General features: G+C 40.8%; 1 protein-coding gene across 1 annotated transcript in view; it reads left to right on the top strand.

Moving 5' to 3' along the window:
- The window catches only part of LOC112106287 (beta-secretase 2), a 72,469-nt gene extending 51,053 nt beyond the window's left edge, over positions 1 to 21,416 (top strand). Inside the window, exons 3-9 of the mRNA XM_024199446.2 lie at positions 4,086 to 4,302; positions 6,052 to 6,180; positions 8,213 to 8,347; positions 10,115 to 10,216; positions 13,204 to 13,353; positions 14,776 to 14,944; positions 20,881 to 21,416. Coding sequence (XP_024055214.2) covers positions 4,086 to 4,302; positions 6,052 to 6,180; positions 8,213 to 8,347; positions 10,115 to 10,216; positions 13,204 to 13,353; positions 14,776 to 14,944; positions 20,881 to 21,134 — 1,156 coding nt within the window. The 3' untranslated portion in view covers positions 21,135 to 21,416. The remainder of the gene's footprint in view (positions 1 to 4,085; positions 4,303 to 6,051; positions 6,181 to 8,212; positions 8,348 to 10,114; positions 10,217 to 13,203; positions 13,354 to 14,775; positions 14,945 to 20,880) is intronic.

Below are 21,416 nucleotides of genomic sequence, written 5' to 3'. Positions count from 1 at the left end.
TGAATTAGAACAACTTACTAGAAGCCAAAGCATTCTTGGATCAGTCATATGAAAATATTGGCTGACTCTGGTCTTGCAGTCCAGAGCAGATGTAGGAAGTGTATATAGATGCCATAGAATAAAACTACCTCTGCCAGGGTCTCATCAGATCCCCAGGATGCTGATGGGTTATCACTCTCCTAATAAATGAGGGAAAGTGATTTATAGAATAAGGCTGTTATGCTCTCCGTGTTGCTAGCCACATGTATTCAGAAATCAGAAGCATGATTTTTTCTCCTTTTCTTCCCATTCCCCTTCCCCGCCCCCCCAAAAAGGGGCTTAAAAACGGTGACCTTTTATAAATGATTTTTTTTTTTTTTTTTTTTGCCTTCAGGTATTTTTGAGCTTTTTATATGGAAGCCTTCACCCCTAATCTGTGTGTGATCATTTCAAGCTTCAAATTCAACCTTAAATGCATTCACACGAGATTTCGTTGCTTGCTCAGAGTAGGACTCTTCTTAATCCCTCCTATCCTCTGGTGTTTGGGAAGCTGTAATTTTTCCCACTCTTTTGCCCCCTTCTTTATCCATCCAGCCCCTCCCTCACCAATTCTCACACTCCCTCCAGGCTCTCCCATACTCTGTTGTCCCACACAGCCCTGCCCCCATCTTCTCTCCCTTTCCCCAGCCCCTTCAGTTTCCTTCATAAAAATTGCCAATTATTCAGACCCTATTTTGATTTTATAGAGTTGTTTTAATATTATGGTACTGCTTTGAGACTTCACTTGGGATCAAGTGCCCCATTGTGCTAGGTGCTGTACAAATGCAGAGGTATACATAGTCACATTAACACAACTGTAGCAGTGACAAGTTAAAGGTGGTATGACTGCTTCTGAAATTTAAGGAAGTCGGATGCTCAGCTGGTTCTGGGACATGTTTAGTGACTGAGGTGCACACCTGGCAGGAAGTTTATGAAGGTATGCTGTTGGAAGCAGATATTTCCAAAACTTGTAAGGGAATGTGCTTAATAAAACTGCAATCAAAGAAGAATATCTCAAATTCAGATGCATGAAGGAAGTGATTTTTTTTTTCCCTGATGGAGAAGAGGAGATCAGACTCTGTAGGCAGACTTTCTAAAGAAATCCATAAGTGCTTTAGAAAAGAAGTGCCATTAAGATAAGACAAAAGTACAGTTTCTGTATGTACTGCACTAAAGGTAGCGCTAGGAAAGTGGCATTGAAAATGTGTCCCTAGAAGTGGTGCATTAGTTCACCTTTCTTTTTTTCTTCTTGACGATTATGGATTCTAATGGACCACAATGACCTTTTAACCTTCAGACAGCCCTGAATTTTAGGGAATCTATGAAGAACTAATTGAGGATGGAGTTCAGGTTTTTTTCCTTTCCTCATCACTAGGCGTAAGGGCTTCAAATTTAAGTGAAAATTTTTAAGTTGAAAACTGCAGTTTGGCTGCCTGATAGTCCAATAAAATAGCCACGTGCCCCTGTGCAGGGGTGGATGGATGGCAGCATTTGAGACTATAATTTGGTCTTTTGTTCATGGGCCAGCAGTTTGGGCATGCAAGAAAGTTGACACTCTGCTTCTTGAGATTGCTTGCCTTTCCCCCTTTTCGGATTGGAGGTTGAGCTCCAAAGAAAGCTTTTGCATCTTTCTCTTCAACGAGGGCTGTGGGAATGGCATGCAGACCAGGCTGGGGTTTCTTAAGGAGTTTTCCATTGAGCATGAAAGGAGCTCTCCTTTCTAGGGAATGTGATGATTGCATAGAAGGCTCCCAGTTTTTCCATATAATCTTGGATGCTCATGCAGTCTCTTATACACCACACGTATTGCTACTGACCTAATAAGTTTCATGTGTTTTTTCCCTGGCTCTGCTGAGCTTACGGAAGGCCCTGTTACAGAGTAAGTTCACAGGAAAGGAAGCAAGTGAGTTGACCAGTTTCCACTTGTCTCTTGGGAGGGGGAAAAAATCTGGAATCCTTATAACAAAAATATTCACAGCTATGTTGGTTCTCAAGGGAAAAAAGTGCTGAGGTATGTTAATGTGATAACCATTTTGGTGGGGCTCCCCTCCTCCCCCAATTTTGGGGGGGAAAGGTATCAGGTTATAAAGTCAAAATTTTCCTGTCCTTGGAGGCTGGACAATTTTTATTTATATGTAATAAAAATAAAAAAGCATGTAAGGTAAACTGTTCAACTTCACTGTGATTTGCAAAGATACAATGCACAATTTTGGGAGAGGATGCTGTGTTGTGTTGCATAGGCTCGCTGCACTCTTCCTCAAGATTGCCATGAACATTAGAGGTTAGGGAATTTGTATCAACCTCCAGGCAAGTTTTGTATCAAAATCCAAAACAACGCAAAAAATTTTCATCCAGCACATCTTCATATATAACTGAATATAAATGTAAATGTGAGAACCAAATGCAGATGGTTCAACAAGCACAGCTTGTCTTTAATGTATATTCCCTGCTATATATTTAAATTATACATAGATTGCACATGTACATTATAATACTGTTTTATGTATTTACACATATATAGTCATCACTATAAAACTCACTAACTTAAAAGCTCCCAGCAAAGGCAGTTCTTACTCTGTGATAGTAAAGGCGTATTGAACTAAATTGAGCCCTGTCATGTGGCACTAAAACACTGAGTGCCAGGAAAATGGACCAAAACCGAATTGCAAGAAATTCGAGTTTCATTGCCCTCCTGTAATGTTCAAAAAAATAATCCTTGTGAAGTTCATGAGATGATGGCTGTGTTCTTGTTAGAAACAGGGCCTTCAAAATAAAATCCTAATCACTCTGTTTTAGTGCCCTGTCAAGGCTCCTAAATATGACTTACGCTTTTAGCTTTTAAAGAATGGCTGTTGGCATAACAACGCACTAGGCTATGGCAATTCCATTTTCTGATACCAACCCTCCCCTCTCCAGCCCTGCACACATGTGCTTGCTTAGGCCCTGATCCTGCTCTCATTGAAGTCAAGGGCAAAACTCCCACTGACTTTAGTGGTGTAGGATCAAGTCCTGAATGTTAGAGTTCAGAATGCTGTACTCAGACTTTCTTCAGGAAGTAGGTCCATACCAACCTCAACTTATCTGTTTCCTTGTCAATCTCCAAACCCAATATAATTTCTAGTTTCCAAAACCCTGTGTGGATTTGCCCCTTCGTTCCTTTCAGAACTCATGATTCCTTCTGCCCTTCTCTTTGACTTGCTGTTCCTAAACTTTTGCTGCCCCAAGTCTATAAAGAACTTTTCTCCCTCCTCCTGTAAGTCAATGACTCACTATTAAATCTAAGTCTCCTTCCTTGAATTACAATTAAGTTATATGCATTTCAGACCATCTTATGTTTTGTTGGTATGTAACTAGGAATTACATTCCTATTTACCCAAAATGGAATTTTTAATAATGTTAATTAGGTGTCTGTCTAAAACTATTCAATTAGCTTGGCATTTCAGTTTTGAACACAGAGCTTTTCAGTTTCCTGTAAATTGAATATTTGCAGTGGTGTTGTAGCTGTGTTGGTCCCAGGATATTAGAGAGACAAGGTGGGTGAGGTAATATCTTTTATTGGACCAACCTCTGTTGGTGAGAGAGACAAGCTTTCAAGCTCACACAGAGCTCTTCTTCAGGTCTGGGAAACTAACGCAGACCCAAAGAAGAGCTCTGTGTAAGCTTGAAAGCTTGTCTCTCTCACCAACAGAAGTTGGTCCAATAAAAGATATTACCTCACCGACCTTCTCACTGTAAATTTAATGCACTATTATTTATTTCTATAGTGGTAGTGGCGGAACCAGAATCAGGGTCCTATTGTCCGTGTCTAGTACAATCCCAGATGAAAAAGCCATCTCAAATTCTGAAGAGTTTAATCACTGAAGGGATTAAATACCAAAATAGGGGGTCAACTTTCTCTTTCCATTCCCTTACAATCGTCCTTGAGTATATGTGATTTGTTTGCAAGAAGTTGCTTTTTTTTCTTGAGTAGGAATAATTTTGTTAAACAGCATTTGCATGATTAGCATTATAAAGGAGCAGTTCATTTATTTTATAGCATCTCTTTTGTCTCCTGCCCCGTTGTATAGGTCAAGTACATATAAGTCACAAGGCACTGATGTGTTTGTTCGATATACTCAAGGAAGTTGGACTGGAGTGCTTGGCACTGATATCATTACCATTCCAAAGGGAATCAATGGCACTTACACTATCAACATTGCTACCATTCTGGAATCGGAGAATTTCTTTTTACCGGGGGTTAAATGGCATGGGATCCTTGGACTTGCCTATGATGCCTTAGCCAAGGTAAGGCTCCTCTCCTGACCCACCTTTCATGATTAAAACAAAGCCAAAAATAAAAACAAGGTAATGAAGGGAGATGCTTTCAAATGTCATGGAGCACTCCCCTGAAGGCTTTAGACTCCTTGTTTTTTCTCCTCCCACTTCTCCCCACAAGCCCTTAGCAAAGTTATCAAAGCCAGTTACCCCATGTCCACTGGGAGCCTATCAGGTTTGGCAGATCCCAGCAAGCCTAAATGGAGTTGTTGCCCCCAATGAAGATTTAGGTTTATCTGGGGGCTGATGATCCAGTTTTTGCTCATTTGGTCTGAACAATCTTCTAGTGGTGGAAGGGTTGGCTGTTGAACACAAGGTAAGTAAAGTCTGGTAGGAGGCCACACGTCTCCTAATACATATAAGTTTGGGACATGGAGCGTTCTTGATTAATCTCTTTATGCTTGCTTGGAAGCTGATGCATGTACTAGACAAAGCCCCATGTTGCTTATTTTATTTCACACAAACAAAAACCAAACATGCATTAAGAGTTGGAATATGTATATCTGTAATGTGGGGGGGGGGGGAACTTTTACAAAAACGTGCATAGGGTGTGTTATTTTTATAAACCACACACAGCCCTACTATTAAAAAACCAGAAAATTTGGAGAGAGAAGGTTAAATTTACAATAACTCTAGAGATCTGGAAATGAAAATCGGACCACCCAAACTACTTTAACACTACATTCATTGTGCTGCGCTGAGAAATCCAGAAACTCAAACTTACCCACTTATAACATACATTGTGTTATCAGTTGCCACCAGAACTAGAATGCTTTACTCCTAATTGGATGGCAATTACATTGAGTTCAACCTTCTTTACTGTCATTCACTGGGGTAGCAGGGAGGGAAGGAAGCTATTTTTCAAATTGCTGATTAGGCAAATAACATACTCAAGGATTTTGCTCTCTTTTTATTAAGGCCTTGGTCTTGTGAAGTTCTACGGGTGCTCACCTCACAGGATCAGGCCCTAGTATTCTGTGTGCCAAACAAATAGCCAAGTGTTATGAAATGCAGAGCTGATATATCTTAATATAAAACCTGCCCAGCCTAACTGTTTTTATAGAAAATGTAAAGGCTAGCGTGGGGGCACAGAATCACTCTAGATATGTAGTGTGTGACACCAATTATTAAACTAATAGTTAATTAAGTGCATTTTGATATTCCACCCCTTCCAAAGGAAGGAAGGTGAGACTTAAAGACACTGAAGATTAGAGTTAAAATCTGAATTGCTGGATGATTCAGCTCTAAAATGCTGCCATTTGACCATGGAAAAGTGGCAGGGAAAACTGATTCCTGATTCTTCTGCTGACCCACGGTGCAATATATGGCAAATACTTCTGCAGAAATTGAGTGCCCTTGGGCGCTTTTAGCAGCGAAATTTGTCAGGAGCCAATACTGCAATCAATGAGTACACTGATGTCTTCTGGATGCATGTAACAATGACCAAGAATAAAAATGTGTGTGAGAAATATCTAGAGAAAGGGAAATAACAAAAGTTTCTGTTCCGTTCTCCTTTCCAGTTGTCAGAAATTCATCTTCATCCAGTGAAGAGGGATTTTATGTGATTGATTTTGTGGAAGCAGAGAGTTTTTCTCCGACAATTTGCTTGTTTCTACAAAAACTTTTTTAAATGATTCTTAAAGCAGTTTATCATCTGTGTGAATAATCCTGTATTTATCTGCCTCTTTTTCCTCCTCCCTCCCCCCCACCATACTCTAGCCTTCAAGTTCGGTGGAGACATTCTTTGATTCCCTTGTGAGTCAAGCAAAGATTCCCAACGTTTTCTCCCTGCAAATGTGTGGTGCTGGAATGCCTGTTTCTGGAAGTGGTACCAACGGAGGTAGTCTTGTGGGTATCTGTCAGTCTGAAAGGGAAAAATCATCCAAACTAATCATTCTGTCGCTTTCCAAAATTAATAAACATAAGAAATCTATTTTTAATTTAAAAAGTTTAAAGTGCCTCTTTATTCTTTCCATCCTTCATCCATTTTTACTTAAATATGCTTAACTAATTACCTTTTGTTTTTTTCTTTTGATTTTTTGCTTTTTTTTTGAGCCAACCACTACATTGTATATTGAATTTTGTCTTTTTAATTAGAAACTTGTAAGAAAGAAGCACTGTCCCTTAACATCTTCACTTGAGGCCAGATTCACCACCTTTGCTCACACTGAGTTGTACCTTACTCTGCAAGTAACATAATTCCAATTAACAGGAACACTCGGAATACAGTCGTACTTGATGTAAATAAGGCTGGCAGAATCTGGTCCCTACTCCTTACAAATTTTTGCTACAGTTATTTTTGACAAATGTGTAAGTTAATACACTTGAGAAATGTGTATGACAAGGACCAAATTCTGATCCTATTGTATGGCCATTCTTATGTACAAGTCATCTAGCCCAATATCCTGTCTTCTGACAGTGGCCTGTACCAGAGCCTTTAGACGGAATGAAGAGAACAGGATAATGTTGTGTGATCTGTCATTTAATCCCCGCATTTGGCAGTTGAAGATCTACGACACGTAGAGCATGGGGTTTTGTCCCTGGTTATCTTGGCTAATACCATCAATGGACCTATCCTTCATTAACTTATCTAATGCTTTTTTGAACCCAGTTATTCTATTAGCTTTCACAACATCCCTTGGCAATGAGTTCCACTCACCCACCAGCATGAACTACTGTCATTCCAGCATATTTTGTACCCCACTATTATTCTGTTTCATGGATTATCTTCATTCCACCAAATTTCTGCAATGCCTATTATATCAGTATCCTCATTTAATGCCAGGCACTCTAGTTCACCCATCTTAGTATTTAGTCTTCTAGCATTTGTATATACGCACTTGTACATTTTGTCAATAGTCAGTTTGCCTCCATGTGTTTATATTTTAATGGGATTCTTTTATGTGTGACTGTTCCTCACTAGCTACTACCTGCACTTTACCAATTTATAGTCTAACACAAAGAATAGGAAATAGAGTTCCCCCTTTAATAAATTAATCCCTACGGGATGTCTCTGCCCAAACTGTGTGCTCCTCTGCACCTGTTGGCTTTCCCCCAGCCCATAGTTTTAGAAAAATTCCTCTACAACCTTTTTAATTTTACATGCTAGCAGTCTGGTCCCATTTTGGTTTAGGTGGAGCTCATCTTTCCTGTATAGGCTCCTCCTTTCCTCAAAGGGTCCTAATAAATCTAAAACCTGCCTCCCTACACTATCATCTCATCCACACATTGAGACCTTGTAGTTCTGCCTGTCTGCATGTGGAACTGGAAGCATTTCAGAGAATGCTATCCTTGAGGTCAGTAAGACAAAGAAACGGCCTTAAATTAAAACTAACTAACTTAATTGTACCTTTGATACAGTAAACAGAAATAGAAATGCTACCAGGAACTACTAATGGTAGCATTGGCTCAACTGCCATATTGCATTTCTCTTAAGTGCATCTAAAAATTGCATTATTAGGCTATATTAACTCTTTTGTACTCTTAAGAGAATTTTTAATGCGAAGGCTTAATGCTCTTTCCCATTCTTGTGTGTTGCCTAGATTCAGCCTTGGCAGTACCATTAAAAACACTGTTTAATTTTAACTCAAGAAGGGAACGACCATAAGGAAATCAATTTGAAGTTGGCAGGCGTTGCGGGTACTTAGGATATTTCAAGAGGAGTTTGACTTGTTAACTATAGCAAGTGCCCTCTGGCATCTTGACATTTGAAATACTTGAAATATATCCTTTTATCCAATTGTGTTCAACAGCCGAATTTTTGAAGATGGAGCTCAGTAAAATTTCTTTGCACTGTGTAATCAGTTATCTTAGTTTTTATGCATGTAGCGGGGGGGGGAAAGTTTGCATTACTCTGAAACTTACGATTTTCTCTCTTCAGGTCATGGGTGGAATTGAATCAAGTTTGTACAAGGGTGATATCTGGTACACCCCTATAAAGGAGGAATGGTATTACCAGGTTGAAATTCTCAAACTGGAAGTTGGAGGCCAGAACCTTAACTTGGACTGCAGAGAGGTATTTGTCTATAGATTAAAAAAACAAACAAACAAAAACCTAACTATTTTTTAAGCAAAGATTCCATCCATTTGGTTTAGAACAAAAGTGAAGCAATCAAAGTTAAACTCTGAAATGTACCGCCCTTCTAAATGGAAGTATGTTGCAGCCCTCTTTATAAGATTTAAAAGTCAGTGACAACCTGTGAAAAAGAACAAACTTTGTACATTTTAAACAATACAATGTGTGTGTGTATATGCCAAACACATTAAAAGGAAAATATTTCAAACTGCACTGTCACAGGGTGCAGGGCTGGCTCCAGGCACCAGCATAGCAAGCAGGCGCCTGGGGCGGCCAATGAAGAGGGGGGCGGCACGTCCGGCAATTCGGCGGCGGGGCCGTCGTTCCCTCTCAGAGCGAAGGACCTGACGCCGAATTGCCGCCGATCGCGGCTTTTTTTTTTGTTTGTTTTTTTGCTGCTTGGAGCGGCAAAAATGCTAGAGCCGGCCCTAGCAGGGTGGGTTCCTGAAATAGGTCCAATGTCTCTGTGCCAGAACAGCTGCTCCCAGTTGAGCCAGTTAAGAGGGCAGGGCTGACTTTGGGCTATAAAGGGTCTGAGGGAATTCCGTGAGGGTAAAACTAGAAGGGGAACTGCAGTGTTTATCATTTGTGTTTGCTAGCTGGTGTTTTTTGTTTTTGTTTTGTTTTAAACATACAACAACATGTCTTGGCCACAACCTCCTCCCCCAATTCCCTTTCCCTTTGCTCCATAGAAGCATTTCTGCACACATGCTGAGTGAACACTGAATGGTTCAAGGTAATGCTTAGACTCTCGGCATTTTTTTAGCAGTGCTCAGCAATCTGCAGGGCCGAGCACTACCAAAAGAAAACCAAAATATCTTTTGGTTTCAACAAGATTTGAGTTTAATCCGCGCATTTCAGAGCTGCATTAAAAATATTCCATGTAATTGATATTCATTAAACTTAAGGATTTCAAATTGTGCTACTACTTCTGTAATTTAAGAGTGTAAACTAATTAAGGACCCTGTTTCCTTGTTTGTTTTGTTTTTAAATTGTGCCATAAACATCCAACTCTCAAATAATATTGCATATATTGGTTCAATTGATAGAAAAAGCATTCATAGAAAAACCTACCATTTCCACATGATTTTATCATTAACAATAATCACTAACATGTATTTTGTAAAAGGCATGCCTTGTTAATGTTTATGTATTCATATACTGTACTCATGCTTGAAGCTTCTTAATTTATTGTATTTTGTATAGTGAAGAGAAACATGTCCATTTTGAAAGCATGGATTATAATGTGACAAGACTTGAATTCACCATTCTGGTTCAGTAGTTCCTTTTGCACTTCTGACTTTTTTTCCTTTGTTTCTGTAGTAGGCAAAAAAAAAAAAAAAGGTAAAAAGTAGGTGAAGTGCTTGACATTTGTACTGTTGGTGGTGACTCAGGACAAGCAGGAGGGAGGACTGAAGTTCCCCAATTACTTTTTAAGTCAGGTGCATAGTACTGTAGGTCATAATACGTCAGCCTGCTGTAGTATGTTCAACTATGGGGGAAACCTTAATTCAATGTCTTTCATTCTTAGTCCTCATTTTAACGCAGGTTGCCAGCTGTAGAGTGCTGTCAGGTTACATGAAGTAAAGATTTTATGATGACTGCTACTGAAAAAGAACAGTCTAGTCATTGTTATGAAGCAACTGACTACACCATTTAACCTGCATACGGTGTATAAACTCTGTTCCTTCCCTCTTGTTCTCTTAGTATAATGCAGACAAAGCGATAGTAGACAGTGGCACCACTCTCCTCCGTCTGCCCCAGAAAGTCTTCAATGCTGTGGTCGAAGCAATTGTGAGCACATCTTTGGTAAGCTGATCTTGTAAAACCTGCCTTGTTCCTTGAAGGAAAACCTGCATGTGAATATTTTCAGGTGTTGTCTAGCACAAGAGTTCATGAGTTCTCAATCTGGGGGGGTCCTGAACTGGTGTGTTTGGAGGTTGTGATCACCCTGCACATGTTGCTAAATGGGCAATGGCTCTGGGTAGGGTTGGGTCCCAGTATGGAAAAAGGGGTCCTAATATGGAAAAGGTTGAGCACTTTTGCAGTGGCGTAATACTTGTTCTGATGCACTGAAGAACCATTAATGTAATACCTGCTTCTCAAATTCAGTGTACTTGGGCCTGACAATTAGTTCACTGATTCAAAAGTAAATGTTCATGAAACATAAAGGGCTGATTCTGCAAGAGATTCCTGTCAGGCATAATGCCTACTGTCATTAAAGTCTCGTGGACTTCAGTGAGACTATTCATATCTATAAAGCTACTTATGGGTCTGATTCTGCCACCATTATGTTTAGAGGCATCTTGCTCTCGAACCAGTCCTACTGAAATCAGGACTGTTCATGGAGGGGGAGTCGGAGTGTCAGACTCTGACTCACATGAGTAATGTTAGCAGGATCATGTTTAGCATCCGATATATTTCAGTAGCTGTACTTTCTACTGCAACACAGTGCTGTAGTAGCACTTTCAACATGCTTTGCTTGTGAAAGGCACTGTTTCATTGAAATATGACATTTGCTTAGATTAACATTCTGTTAAAAAGTGGTGGTGGGAGGGGGATTCTTAAATACAGCTAAAATCTTTATTTCAGTGACCTTCAGGGTCCATTTATGTGGTGTAAAGCCATGCCTCCCGAAATATATTGGTTTGGCATATAAAAATAAGGCAGGCAAGTATAATGTAAGAAACTATTATTCTTGAAATCAAAGCAAGCATTCAAAACCTTATAGTCTTGCCCTGTCCACGCTGTATGCCAGCACACAGTATTTTTCAGACTGCAAGGTCGGTCTTCCTAGAGAAGGTTGAGAGAGAAAAGAAGTATTTTTTCTTTCTAGATTATTTTTCAGTAGGACAGACCAAAGGCTGAGACCTTCAAAGTGCTGAGCACTCTGTCCTGGGCCAGCCAACCACTTAGCATGTGCTTAACTTCAAGCACACAAGTAGTCCATTGACTTAAATGGGACAACTCCCATGATTTAAGTGCTTAGCTGGCCCAGGAACAGTGCTTGCCCCTTTGCCATACTGAAGCCCTTAACACAGAGCAGCCTGTTCAGTGCTGGATAGCCCACTGGCAACTTTGATCTTCCAGAGTCCTTTGTGGAAATGAGCAGGTCACCATCTCAAAACATTTCTCCAAACATTGCTGTTATGATGATGTCACCCATTCTTTGTAAAATAAGTGGTCCCTATACAACGTGTGGGAGGAGTACTATGGCATCAGTTCATCTGACCTTGCCCGAAAGGGACCAAGGTTGGTTCCGTAGTTAGGATGTTAGCCTGAGACTTTGGAAATCCTGCTGAATTCCCTGCTCTGTGTGTGACCTTGAATAAGTCACTTAATTTTTATGTGCCTCAGTTCCCCATGTGTGAAACAGGGATAATAACACTTCTCTACCTCAGTGGTGACATGAGGCTAAATTAAAAATTGTGAGGTGCTCAGATACTATAGTAATGGGGGTTATACAAGAACGATAGACAGGTATTGCATTAGGAAATGTTGAAATCTAAATGATTGATGGCTGTGTTCTGACTTCCAAGCAGGAGGGTTTTTTTTATTCACATTTATTTTAAGACTTGGAGAAAGTTTTAAGCCCTGTTTGCAAATACGTGTCACCACTGGAATTTTCTATAACTAATTTCTGGGTATATGGCTTCAATTTGTTATGAGAGTCTATTATGGTGAATACGCATAAATAAACCATGTAAAAGAAAGTTAGGTTTAGCTTTTTTGTTCGCCTACACAGAATGTTTGGTGTGATGGTGTTTCTTACAGCAAGGTACGGTGTGGTGTGTTTCATAAGATACAGGAACAGGCACAAAGTACTGCACAGGATTAAGGAAGTGTGTTTGCCTTGTCTGGCATCATGTCAACATTTATGTGCTTCAAGGAGTAGGACGGGATGTTTTTCTTGGGTGGGGAAGCTCTGCAAGGGTTTATTGTTTGCTTGGTTAGTACCATGGCTTATTAAGAAATGCTGTTAATCTGTTTTATTTCAAAAGCATGTCAAGTTGTATGAGGGGTAAGGCAGGAAAAGGGACTAAAGGCCTGATCCAAAGTCTGCTGAAGTCAGTGGAAAGGTTCCCTTTGATTTCAGAGGGCTTTGGATCAGGCCCTAAATTCATAGTTTGGAAGTCGCATGAAGACAATAGTGTGTCTCTGGAGAAGGGAGAAGGTTCTTGACTTTGTTAGATTGTTTGTGTTTAAAATGTACCTACTCCTTTGTATCTGTGCTCAGCTCCAGATGTACATGAAAGTTTGTGGAGTGGGTGGGGAAGGAGCAAAGGTTAGTTTACTACTTTTCCTGTTTGATGTTGCAGTAATTGCTCAGGGAGCTCATGAGTTTGACCATCCTGCCTACATATTTACTGCAGTTAGTTAAATAGTTTCTAACAATTCTGTCCCTGCTGCCAAGGCTAAATTAGTTTTTTGATCCACAGACCTAATAGAAATGTTCATGTCCCACAGTCCTTCCAAAATCCTACCACTAGGCATATTAGTCCTTATATGTTTATGCCACAATAAGATTTTTGAATAGACTGTCTTAACACTAATCAGTTTGATGCATTAGAACAGCCTGAAGGGTTGACGTGACCTCACTGATGGCTTATAATGTATACAAGCTTCATGCGTCTTATCACAGAAGAAGACAAACACCTCCACTGGTCTTGTCCACCCCTGAGCTCCCCTACTTAAGGGAGAAGAAAGCATGCCTGAATACTAAAGAGATTAAAATTATTGTTTTATGCATCTATCAGAGGATATGTAACATGTATGTATCACATTTTTTTCCGTAGATCCAAGCATTCTCCTCTGGATTCTGGACTGGTTCCCAGCTTGCATGCTGGGATAAGACTGAAACACCATGGTCCTTATTTCCTAAACTTTCTATCTACCTGAGAGATGAAAACTCCAGCAGATCATTTCGGATCACTATCCTACCACAGGTTTGAACTTGTCTTATTATTTGGATTTGATCAGCCACACTACAGTCTAATAATTCCTTACAGCAATAAAGAAGTAAACTTTATGATGACCTAGTTCTTTCATCATTGCATTGTACAGCTTCCCTGCTCATCCCATTTGTATAAAACTATTTTGGTGATACAGAAATAATCAAGCCCAATCATTTCTTTTAACTATCATTGGAGTTCCTACTTACAAAAAACATTTGTAATGGTTGTCTGAACTGGGCTACTTCTAGATCTGCTGAACATTTTTGATGAAATTTGAAAAATAAATTTTAAAAGGGAAAAATGTCAATGACACTTTGCAAAAACATCCCCATTTTTTCACTAACTGTGGAGCAGAAGGGGGATTTTTCAAATTGTCAGGAAAAAATTTCAAGAATGCTTTTGTACTCCCCTTCTTCCCCCCCTCCCCCCCCCCCCAAAAAAAGCATCAGTTCTGTCTACATCAGACACCAATACATATTTTTCTTCAGCTGATTTTGATCTTTCCATTTTGGCAAACAAACGTATTCCTCTCCCCCATGATAGTGTGAGGTAAGGCCCTTCTTCCTGAAAATGACACTCTTGGCAAAGGACCTGTATGATCCCTTTGCCAATTTCCATAACTTGGTCAATTTGTTTTTATTGTCATTATAGTCTCGATGCAGTATGTACTGCCTGGCTTTTAAAATATAATGTGCCACTTCTGCTTTAATCATAAACCAATATAATTCCTGATTGCCTTTTCAGCATTGGTGGCAATATGAACTAAACATCAATTAACATCAGTTTCACACCCTCTTACCTTGGCTAAAACATATAGGTATACTTAACATGAAATAGAGCAAAGGCTTGATGTAAGCTTTTTCTGTATGGACCATGTAGCTTAACAGTCTTTCATCCCCAAAGTGAGAAACAAGGGTGTGGAACTGACTTTAGTTTATTCATTTAGAGGCTTGAAGCTGACATGAATGCTCTCTAGATCCACTGCATCCAGAGAATCCTTTTGAATATTCCTGTAACTTGAATGCATATCCCTCGCTCCCTCCTCCCCTTCTCCCCCCCCCTCTGCGCGCACACACACACAATACAAAATGTAAAAAGGTCACTTAGATGAAAGTGAAGGTGACCTTTAAGTGTTAGCTAATTAAAAGTCCCAATTTAACCTGTGTTCCTGGTTCTTAACTCCATTGACACTCTGCCCAGTTTTAAGTATCTTACAACACTCATTTTGCCCTAATTCATTCATTTCTTATGAACTCCTGAGTGCTCAAAATTAGATATCAAAAGCTCTGGAGAACACTCCAGATTAAGGGCCGTGTTTATGCATGCTTCCACAGTTATGAGCTAATGTCATTATCTTCTAAATACTGTGGATTACTGCTACTTATTTTATTTATTATTTATTTGAATGAACAGCTTTATATTCAACCCATCCTTGGGATTGGACAGAATTTAGAATGCTACCGGTTTGGCATCTCTTCCTCCAGCAGTGCCCTGGTTATTGGTGCTACAGTTATGGAGGGCTTCTACGTTATCTTTGACAGGGCTCAGAAGAGAGTGGGCTTTGCAGTTAGTCCGTGCGCAGGTAAGAGAAACATTCCCCATGGGAAATATCTGCCATTTTCAAAATTGGAGCTTTATCAGCTGCTCTGTCAACAAGGACGATTCATAGATTCTAGGACTGGAAGGGACCTCGAGAGGTCATCGAGTCCAGTCCCCTGCCCGCATGGCAGGACCAAATACTGTCTAGACCATCCCTGATAGACATTTATCTAACCTACTCTTAAATATCTCCAGAGATGGAGATTCCACAACCTCCCTAGGCAATTTATTCCAGTGTTTAAGCACCCTGACAGTTAGGAACTTTTTCCTAATGTCCAACCTAGACCTCCCTTGCTGCAGTTTAAGCCCATTGCTTCTTGTTCTATCCTCAGAGGCTAAGGTGAACAAGTTTTCTCCCTCCTCCTTATGACACCCTTTTAGATACCTGAAAACTGCTATCATGTCCCCTCTCAGTCTTCTCTTTTCCAAACTAAACAAACCCAATTCTTTCAGCCTTCCTTCATAGGTCATGTTCTCAAGACCTTTAATCATTCTTGTTGCTCTTCTCTGGACCCTTTCCAATTTCTCCACATCTTTCTTGAAATGCGGTGCCCAGAACTGGACACAATACTCCAGCTGAGGCCTAACCAGAGCAGAGTAGAGCGGAAGAATGACTTCTCGTGTCTTGCTCACAACACACCTGTTAATACATCCCAGAATCATGTTTCCTTTTTTTGCAACAGCATCACACTGTTGACTCATATTTAGCTTGTGGTCCACTATAACCCCTAGATCCCTTTCTGCCGTACTCCTTCCTAGACAGTCTCTTCCCATTCTGTATGTGTGAAAATGATTTTTCCTTCCTAAGTGGAGCACTTTGCATTTGTCTTTGTTAAACTTCATCCTGTTTAACTCAGACCATTTCTCCAATTTGTCCAGATCATTTTGAATTATGACCCTGTCCTCCAAAGCAGTTGCTATCCCTCCCAGTTTGGTATCATCCGCAAACTTAATAAGCGTACTTTCTATGCCAATATCTAAGTCGTTAATGAAGATATTGAACAGAGCCGGTCCCAAAACAGACCCCTGCAGAACCCCACTCATTATGCCTTTCCAGCAGGATTGGGAACCATTAATAACAACTCTCTGAGTACGGTTATCCAGCCAGTTATGCACCCACCTTATAGTAGCCCCATCTAAATTGTATTTGCCCAGTTTGTCGATAAGAATACCATGCGAGACCGTATCAAATGCCTTACTAAAGTCTAGGTATACCACATCCACTGCTTCTCCCTTATCCACAAGACTCGTTATCCTATCGAAGAAAGCTATCAGATTGGTTTGACATGATTTGTTCTTTACAAATCCATGCTGGCTGTTCCCTATCACCTTGCCACCTTCCAAGTGTTTGCAGACGATCATTTTACAAGTTCACAATTTGCAGATAAGTAGAGGCTAATGCGAACTTTCCACCATTGCCAGTAAAGATGAGATCATAGTAATAAGCCAGCACAGCTTGTGAAAGAGTAAAAATTGTGACTTTCTGTCCTTTCACCAATATCTGAAAGGATTAAGGTAGATAAAGGTGGAAACGGTGTATATAATTTATTAAAGACTTTTACAGGTTTTTGATGGTCCTAAGCAAATGGTTAGGGAAATGTTGTTGTTACCAAGGGGTAAAGAGTGAACTCCTGTCACTCATCTCTTACCTAGTCTTTAGGGAAACACAAGAGAGTGCATCAGTAATTCCCCTTGTGGTGTGCCAGAGCCTGGGCTCCTTCACAAGCCTAAATTCCCACATTGCTATTTTTAGCCCCACAGTGTGAGCCTGAGTCAAATGACCCAGGCTCTGAGACTTGCTGCCATGGGTCTTTTATAGCTGTAGAGACATTCCTTAAGTGAGCCGAACCAGCTGGCTTAGTTCAGAGCAGCTTCTAAACTGGTGCGTCAGAGAGCCAAATGAGCCAGAATTGGCTACCTGACGGCGTCCTCCCTCTCTGTGCCCTGTTGTTGTCATAAATCCATGAAATTTGGATACTTCATTCAGTTCTGAGAATCTTACTTCAAAGAAAAGGGATTACACTTGCTGAATAAGAATAGAATCTGCATTTACATTAGCTGGGATATAAACTGATCACTAGCTGGTGTCAGGAAGAATTCCTCTTTCAATCAACCTCCTCAGCTGTGTGGTACAGTATCACACATTTGTCCATGTTTGTTATGAGAACTTGCTTTCTTCAGAAATCATGTGATGTAAGCCACTGTCTAAGACGGGCTATTGTGCAGATGTGGCAATTCCCACATACACGTGAGAGTTGATACACTGCCAGATACACTAGTTACTCTGAATTCACTTCTTGACAGCTTCCATATTATGGATATACAAGAGGTCTGGTAAAATAATTTTTCATCAGAAAACCATGACTATATATGGTAAACAGTCAGCATGGTGTGCAGAGATTAAGCAGCATAACTGGCTTCCCAAAGGGGCCAAACCATGACTTCCATAGCAACTCTATTACTGTATTTTAGTTGGGACTCTTAAGCCTATTCACAGGCTTAAAATAAACTGAATTACTGATTGTTTCCTCACTTTTGAGAGATTGTTGAATACACAGTTTCTTGTCCCTGGTTTTATGATGAAACCAGGTTGGTAGTTAATGATAGAACATTGACCTGCACTCTGAATTTGCTGGAGTTTATGGCCTTTTAAATAGAAATTAAAAATACAATTAGCAAACATTAAGAACTGGACCAAAACCAGTTTTGAGGTTTGACTTGGTAGAGTCAGGCTCTCCAGGATGTGCCAGGCAAACATCCTATATCAGGCATGCACCACACTGCTGTGAGGGAACTAACTGCTGGCTGGATCCCATGTGCTTTAAGCCTCTGGACCTCCGAGTCCAGGCACTGCCGCATCTTGAAGAGCCTAGGCACTCTCTTGGGTGCTGATCTTCCTGAGAGCATGGATCCTGTGGTCCAACTGCCTAGTTCCTGGGACTAGGGCTGACTCCTCAGACTCCCCTCCATCCCCCCATCTTAAACACACCCTCTCTGAGAATTCCAGTAGTGTGGGTGTTTTGGGGGTCACAGGTTAACAAAAACCACACACAGAGACTTTGGACAGGATTCTAACGCCATCACTGTTTAAGTGCACAAGAAATACACAGATCTGTACAAAAATAATAAACTCTACACTCCTTTCCCTTTCCTCACCACTCTGGAGGAGAGAATTCACAAGTTGTACAGACAGATTCCCCAAATCTTCACACCCTTCTTGCTCACTTACCCCTTCAATTTCTCCAGTACTTGCCTTGCCTGTTCGGGAGAGGCCTTGGCTACACTGGCGCTTTACAGCGCTGCAACTTTCTCACTCGGGGGTGTGAAAAAACACCCCCCTGAGCGCAGCAAGTTACAGCGCTGTAAAGTGCCAGTGTAAATAGTGCCCCAGCGCTGGGAGCCGCACTCCCAGCGCTGTAAGCTAATCCCCTCGGGGAGGTGGAGTACCTGCAGCGCTGGGGGAGCTCTGGCGCCGCGACCACACTCGCACTTCAAAGCGCTGCCCCGGGAGCGCTCCCGCGGCAGCGCTTTGGAGTTTCGAGTGTAGCCAAGTCCAGAGAGCTGAAGTTTGAGGAGAGTTTGATAGAGGGCTAGGGGATTATTTATTGTCCATTATTGCAGGAAGAGAAGAAATCCAAACTATTACTAGTTCAGATAAGCCTTTGAACTTTTGAGCTTAATTTAAGGGAAGCTTCAAAATGTGTTTCACCCATTGCTAATTTCAAATCTGTCCCAATGTTGTTTAAAGGAGTATACTGAAGTAGACTGTCTTTTCATAAAAAATTGTGAAAAGTTCTCAGGTGATCGGCTGGAGAGAGTATTCCAGATTCTAAAGATCTAGTTTATTTCTAAACTGTTGGAAAAATTCATAACAAAAACAAGCTTTTGGGGAGATGGAGGGAAGAGGAGGAAGGTTCATAAACTGTGGCTGCCTCATTAGAGCCACTGCAGCCTGTCTGTGTCTCTGCAAAATGAAAACAAAGGGTTTTGGATCAGGCCCTAAATTCTCATTTAGGAATAGATGTTCAGATCATATGATTTTTTTCTTTTTCTTTTTAAGCAATGCAGCTCTCATTAACCATAACTCCTACATGTAGTAAGATTCTGCCTTTTAATTTTTTTGTACTAAGTGATAAGAATGTAAGACTGTCTCATGAATGAATTATGGAAGAAATATACTGAGTGTTAGCAATATAAGAGAAAAGTATAAAATAGCAGTAAAAAAAAAACAAAAACCTAGTTTGACCATATTGCTGATTAATCATTTTCTAAGCTAAATCTGTCAAAGCATCTTCTGAGGGATTCTCATGGCCAAACACAGAAAGTAGATACAGTATAAAATGGTCATATTTACATCATTAAACTTTTATCTAAAGTAATTATCAAACACCGCCAACATTTAAAATTACAAACCACTGAAATAAATGTGTGCTGAAATTTGCTTGGTCTCGCTATAAATCTTTCAAATTATGCATGCATGTATGTTTAAAAAGGAGCACTGCCCCAGAAGTGAAATTCTTGCCCTATTGAAGGCAATGGCAAAACATACACTGATTTAAATTTGTTGGAATTTTAAGTTGTATCATGGGCACCTAGGATGGAATCCTGGCTCCATTTTATACCCTAATATAGCTAAAGTGCAACAGTGGTCATAATTGTTGGTTCATATTAAAAAAATTGTCAATAAGTTGGACAAGTTTCCCTATTTTATTTAGTTGTATTTTTGTGGGATGTTTTTATGCTCCTGTCAGCTGCTCTGACAACCATTTTTGATAGCCTTTTTGTTACTCTCAAAATAAATTGAGAGATTAGGGACTGTATATATTTAAAGGCTCCCTGCAAAGCAGTAAGATTGTGTCCCTTTTTTGCTGTGTTAAAATATATTTTGTCTCATTTTTGTATTAGTAGTAGTATCGAGTCTGATTTACGTTGTTTTTGCTGGAAGACTCCGTGGGTGATTGGTGAAACACGGGGAATGACACCAGGGGTGAAAGTAAGTTAGGCCACTTACTGGTATGAGCCCGGGGAGGCTCCAGCCCCTAGAAGGGGCGGGGCTGGGGGTCAGTATCCCCCAACCAGCCCTTTCAGGCCGCCTGGCCCATGCCGCCTGGGGTTCCTGTGTTGATTTAAAGGGCCCGGAGCCCCGGGCCCATTTAAATCGCCAGCCCCAGGGCAACTGCTCACTTTGCCTCCCCACCCCCCGCCCATCGGAGGCTGCGGGGGGGGGGGGGGGAATGGAGCAGAGACATTAAAGCGCTGCAGGGCCCTTTGCCGCGGCAGCGCTTTAACGTTGCTGTGCAGCAGTGCAGGAACGTTAAAGCGCTGCCGTGGCAAAGGACCGTCCTTAAAGCGCTACCGGAGCAGTGCTTTAATGTCCCTGCCCCTTTTGCCTCCCCTGTCAGCGGCCCTGCCAGTACGGACCCTACCAGCAGGGCCGCCGACGGCGGGAAGGGGCAGCGACGTTAAAGCTGCAGCAGCGCTTTAATGTGGGCTGGGTATGGGCTGGTGCGGGTTCTTACCGGTACGGAGTACCGGCCTGTACCAGCTCACTTTCACCCCTGAATGACATATCACTAGAAATTAGTTGACAGGGAAAGTGTTTATTATGTAGAAGTAGTAAGGAGGGATAGAAAAGCATTGTTTTTTGTCATATAGTGTTGACATCAGGTTAATGTGTTAGGGTTTTTACCACAACTGTTTCCTGTTTTTTCCAGAAATGTAGATAAAGCATAACTCTTACCCAAAAACTGTGTGAAGAACACAGAGCTACTGCAGTTATTCCAAATATCTAAAGTACAGAACTATTTGAATTTGCTACTGTTGTAGTTGTTTATTTTAAATCTTGCTAAGAAAAGTCATTTCTTTCCATCCTTAGGCATTGACTGTTTAGATAATGTTTCTCTTTTTGTAATTTCTCAGAAGTTGGTGGCTCTCCAGTATCTGAGATTGAAGGCCCTTTCACAACAGCAGATATAGCAAGCAACTGTGTCGCCACAATGACCTTGCACGAACCGATGTTGTGGATTATCTCTTATGCTCTCATGAGCTTATGTGGAATCATCCTCCTTGTTTTGATAATCTTACTGCTTCTTCCACCTCGCTGTCAGCATCGCTTCACTGACAATGATGTAGTCAATGACGAGTCATCGTTAGTGCGTCATCGATGGAAATGAGGAACTTGATCAAAGTCAAGGAACCTTGGATTCTCTTAACACAATTAAGGATAAAGTTTCCAACCCTGGAGAGAAAGCCAAGGCCTTGTTCCGTATACATTAATCTCAAATCACTGTTCTACTGCTGGATACTCTCCAGGCATATTGCATCATAACTTTTACGCTTTATTTTCTAACACTGATTCTGAACCAAAACATTATAACTACTCTCAAGTGCTACCTTACTGGTTCTGCTCCTCAATAGCACAGCTGAACCTTTAAGATCTCAGTAGTGCGTTTAAA

Source organism: Terrapene carolina, unplaced genomic scaffold (genome assembly GCF_002925995.2).
Source record: "Terrapene carolina triunguis isolate 2854851 unplaced genomic scaffold, T_m_triunguis-2.0 Scaffold31, whole genome shotgun sequence".
Lineage (NCBI taxonomy): Eukaryota > Metazoa > Chordata > Testudines > Emydidae > Terrapene > Terrapene triunguis.
Note: the sequence above shows the minus strand (reverse complement) of the source record. Positions and strands in the feature narration are given on the sequence as shown.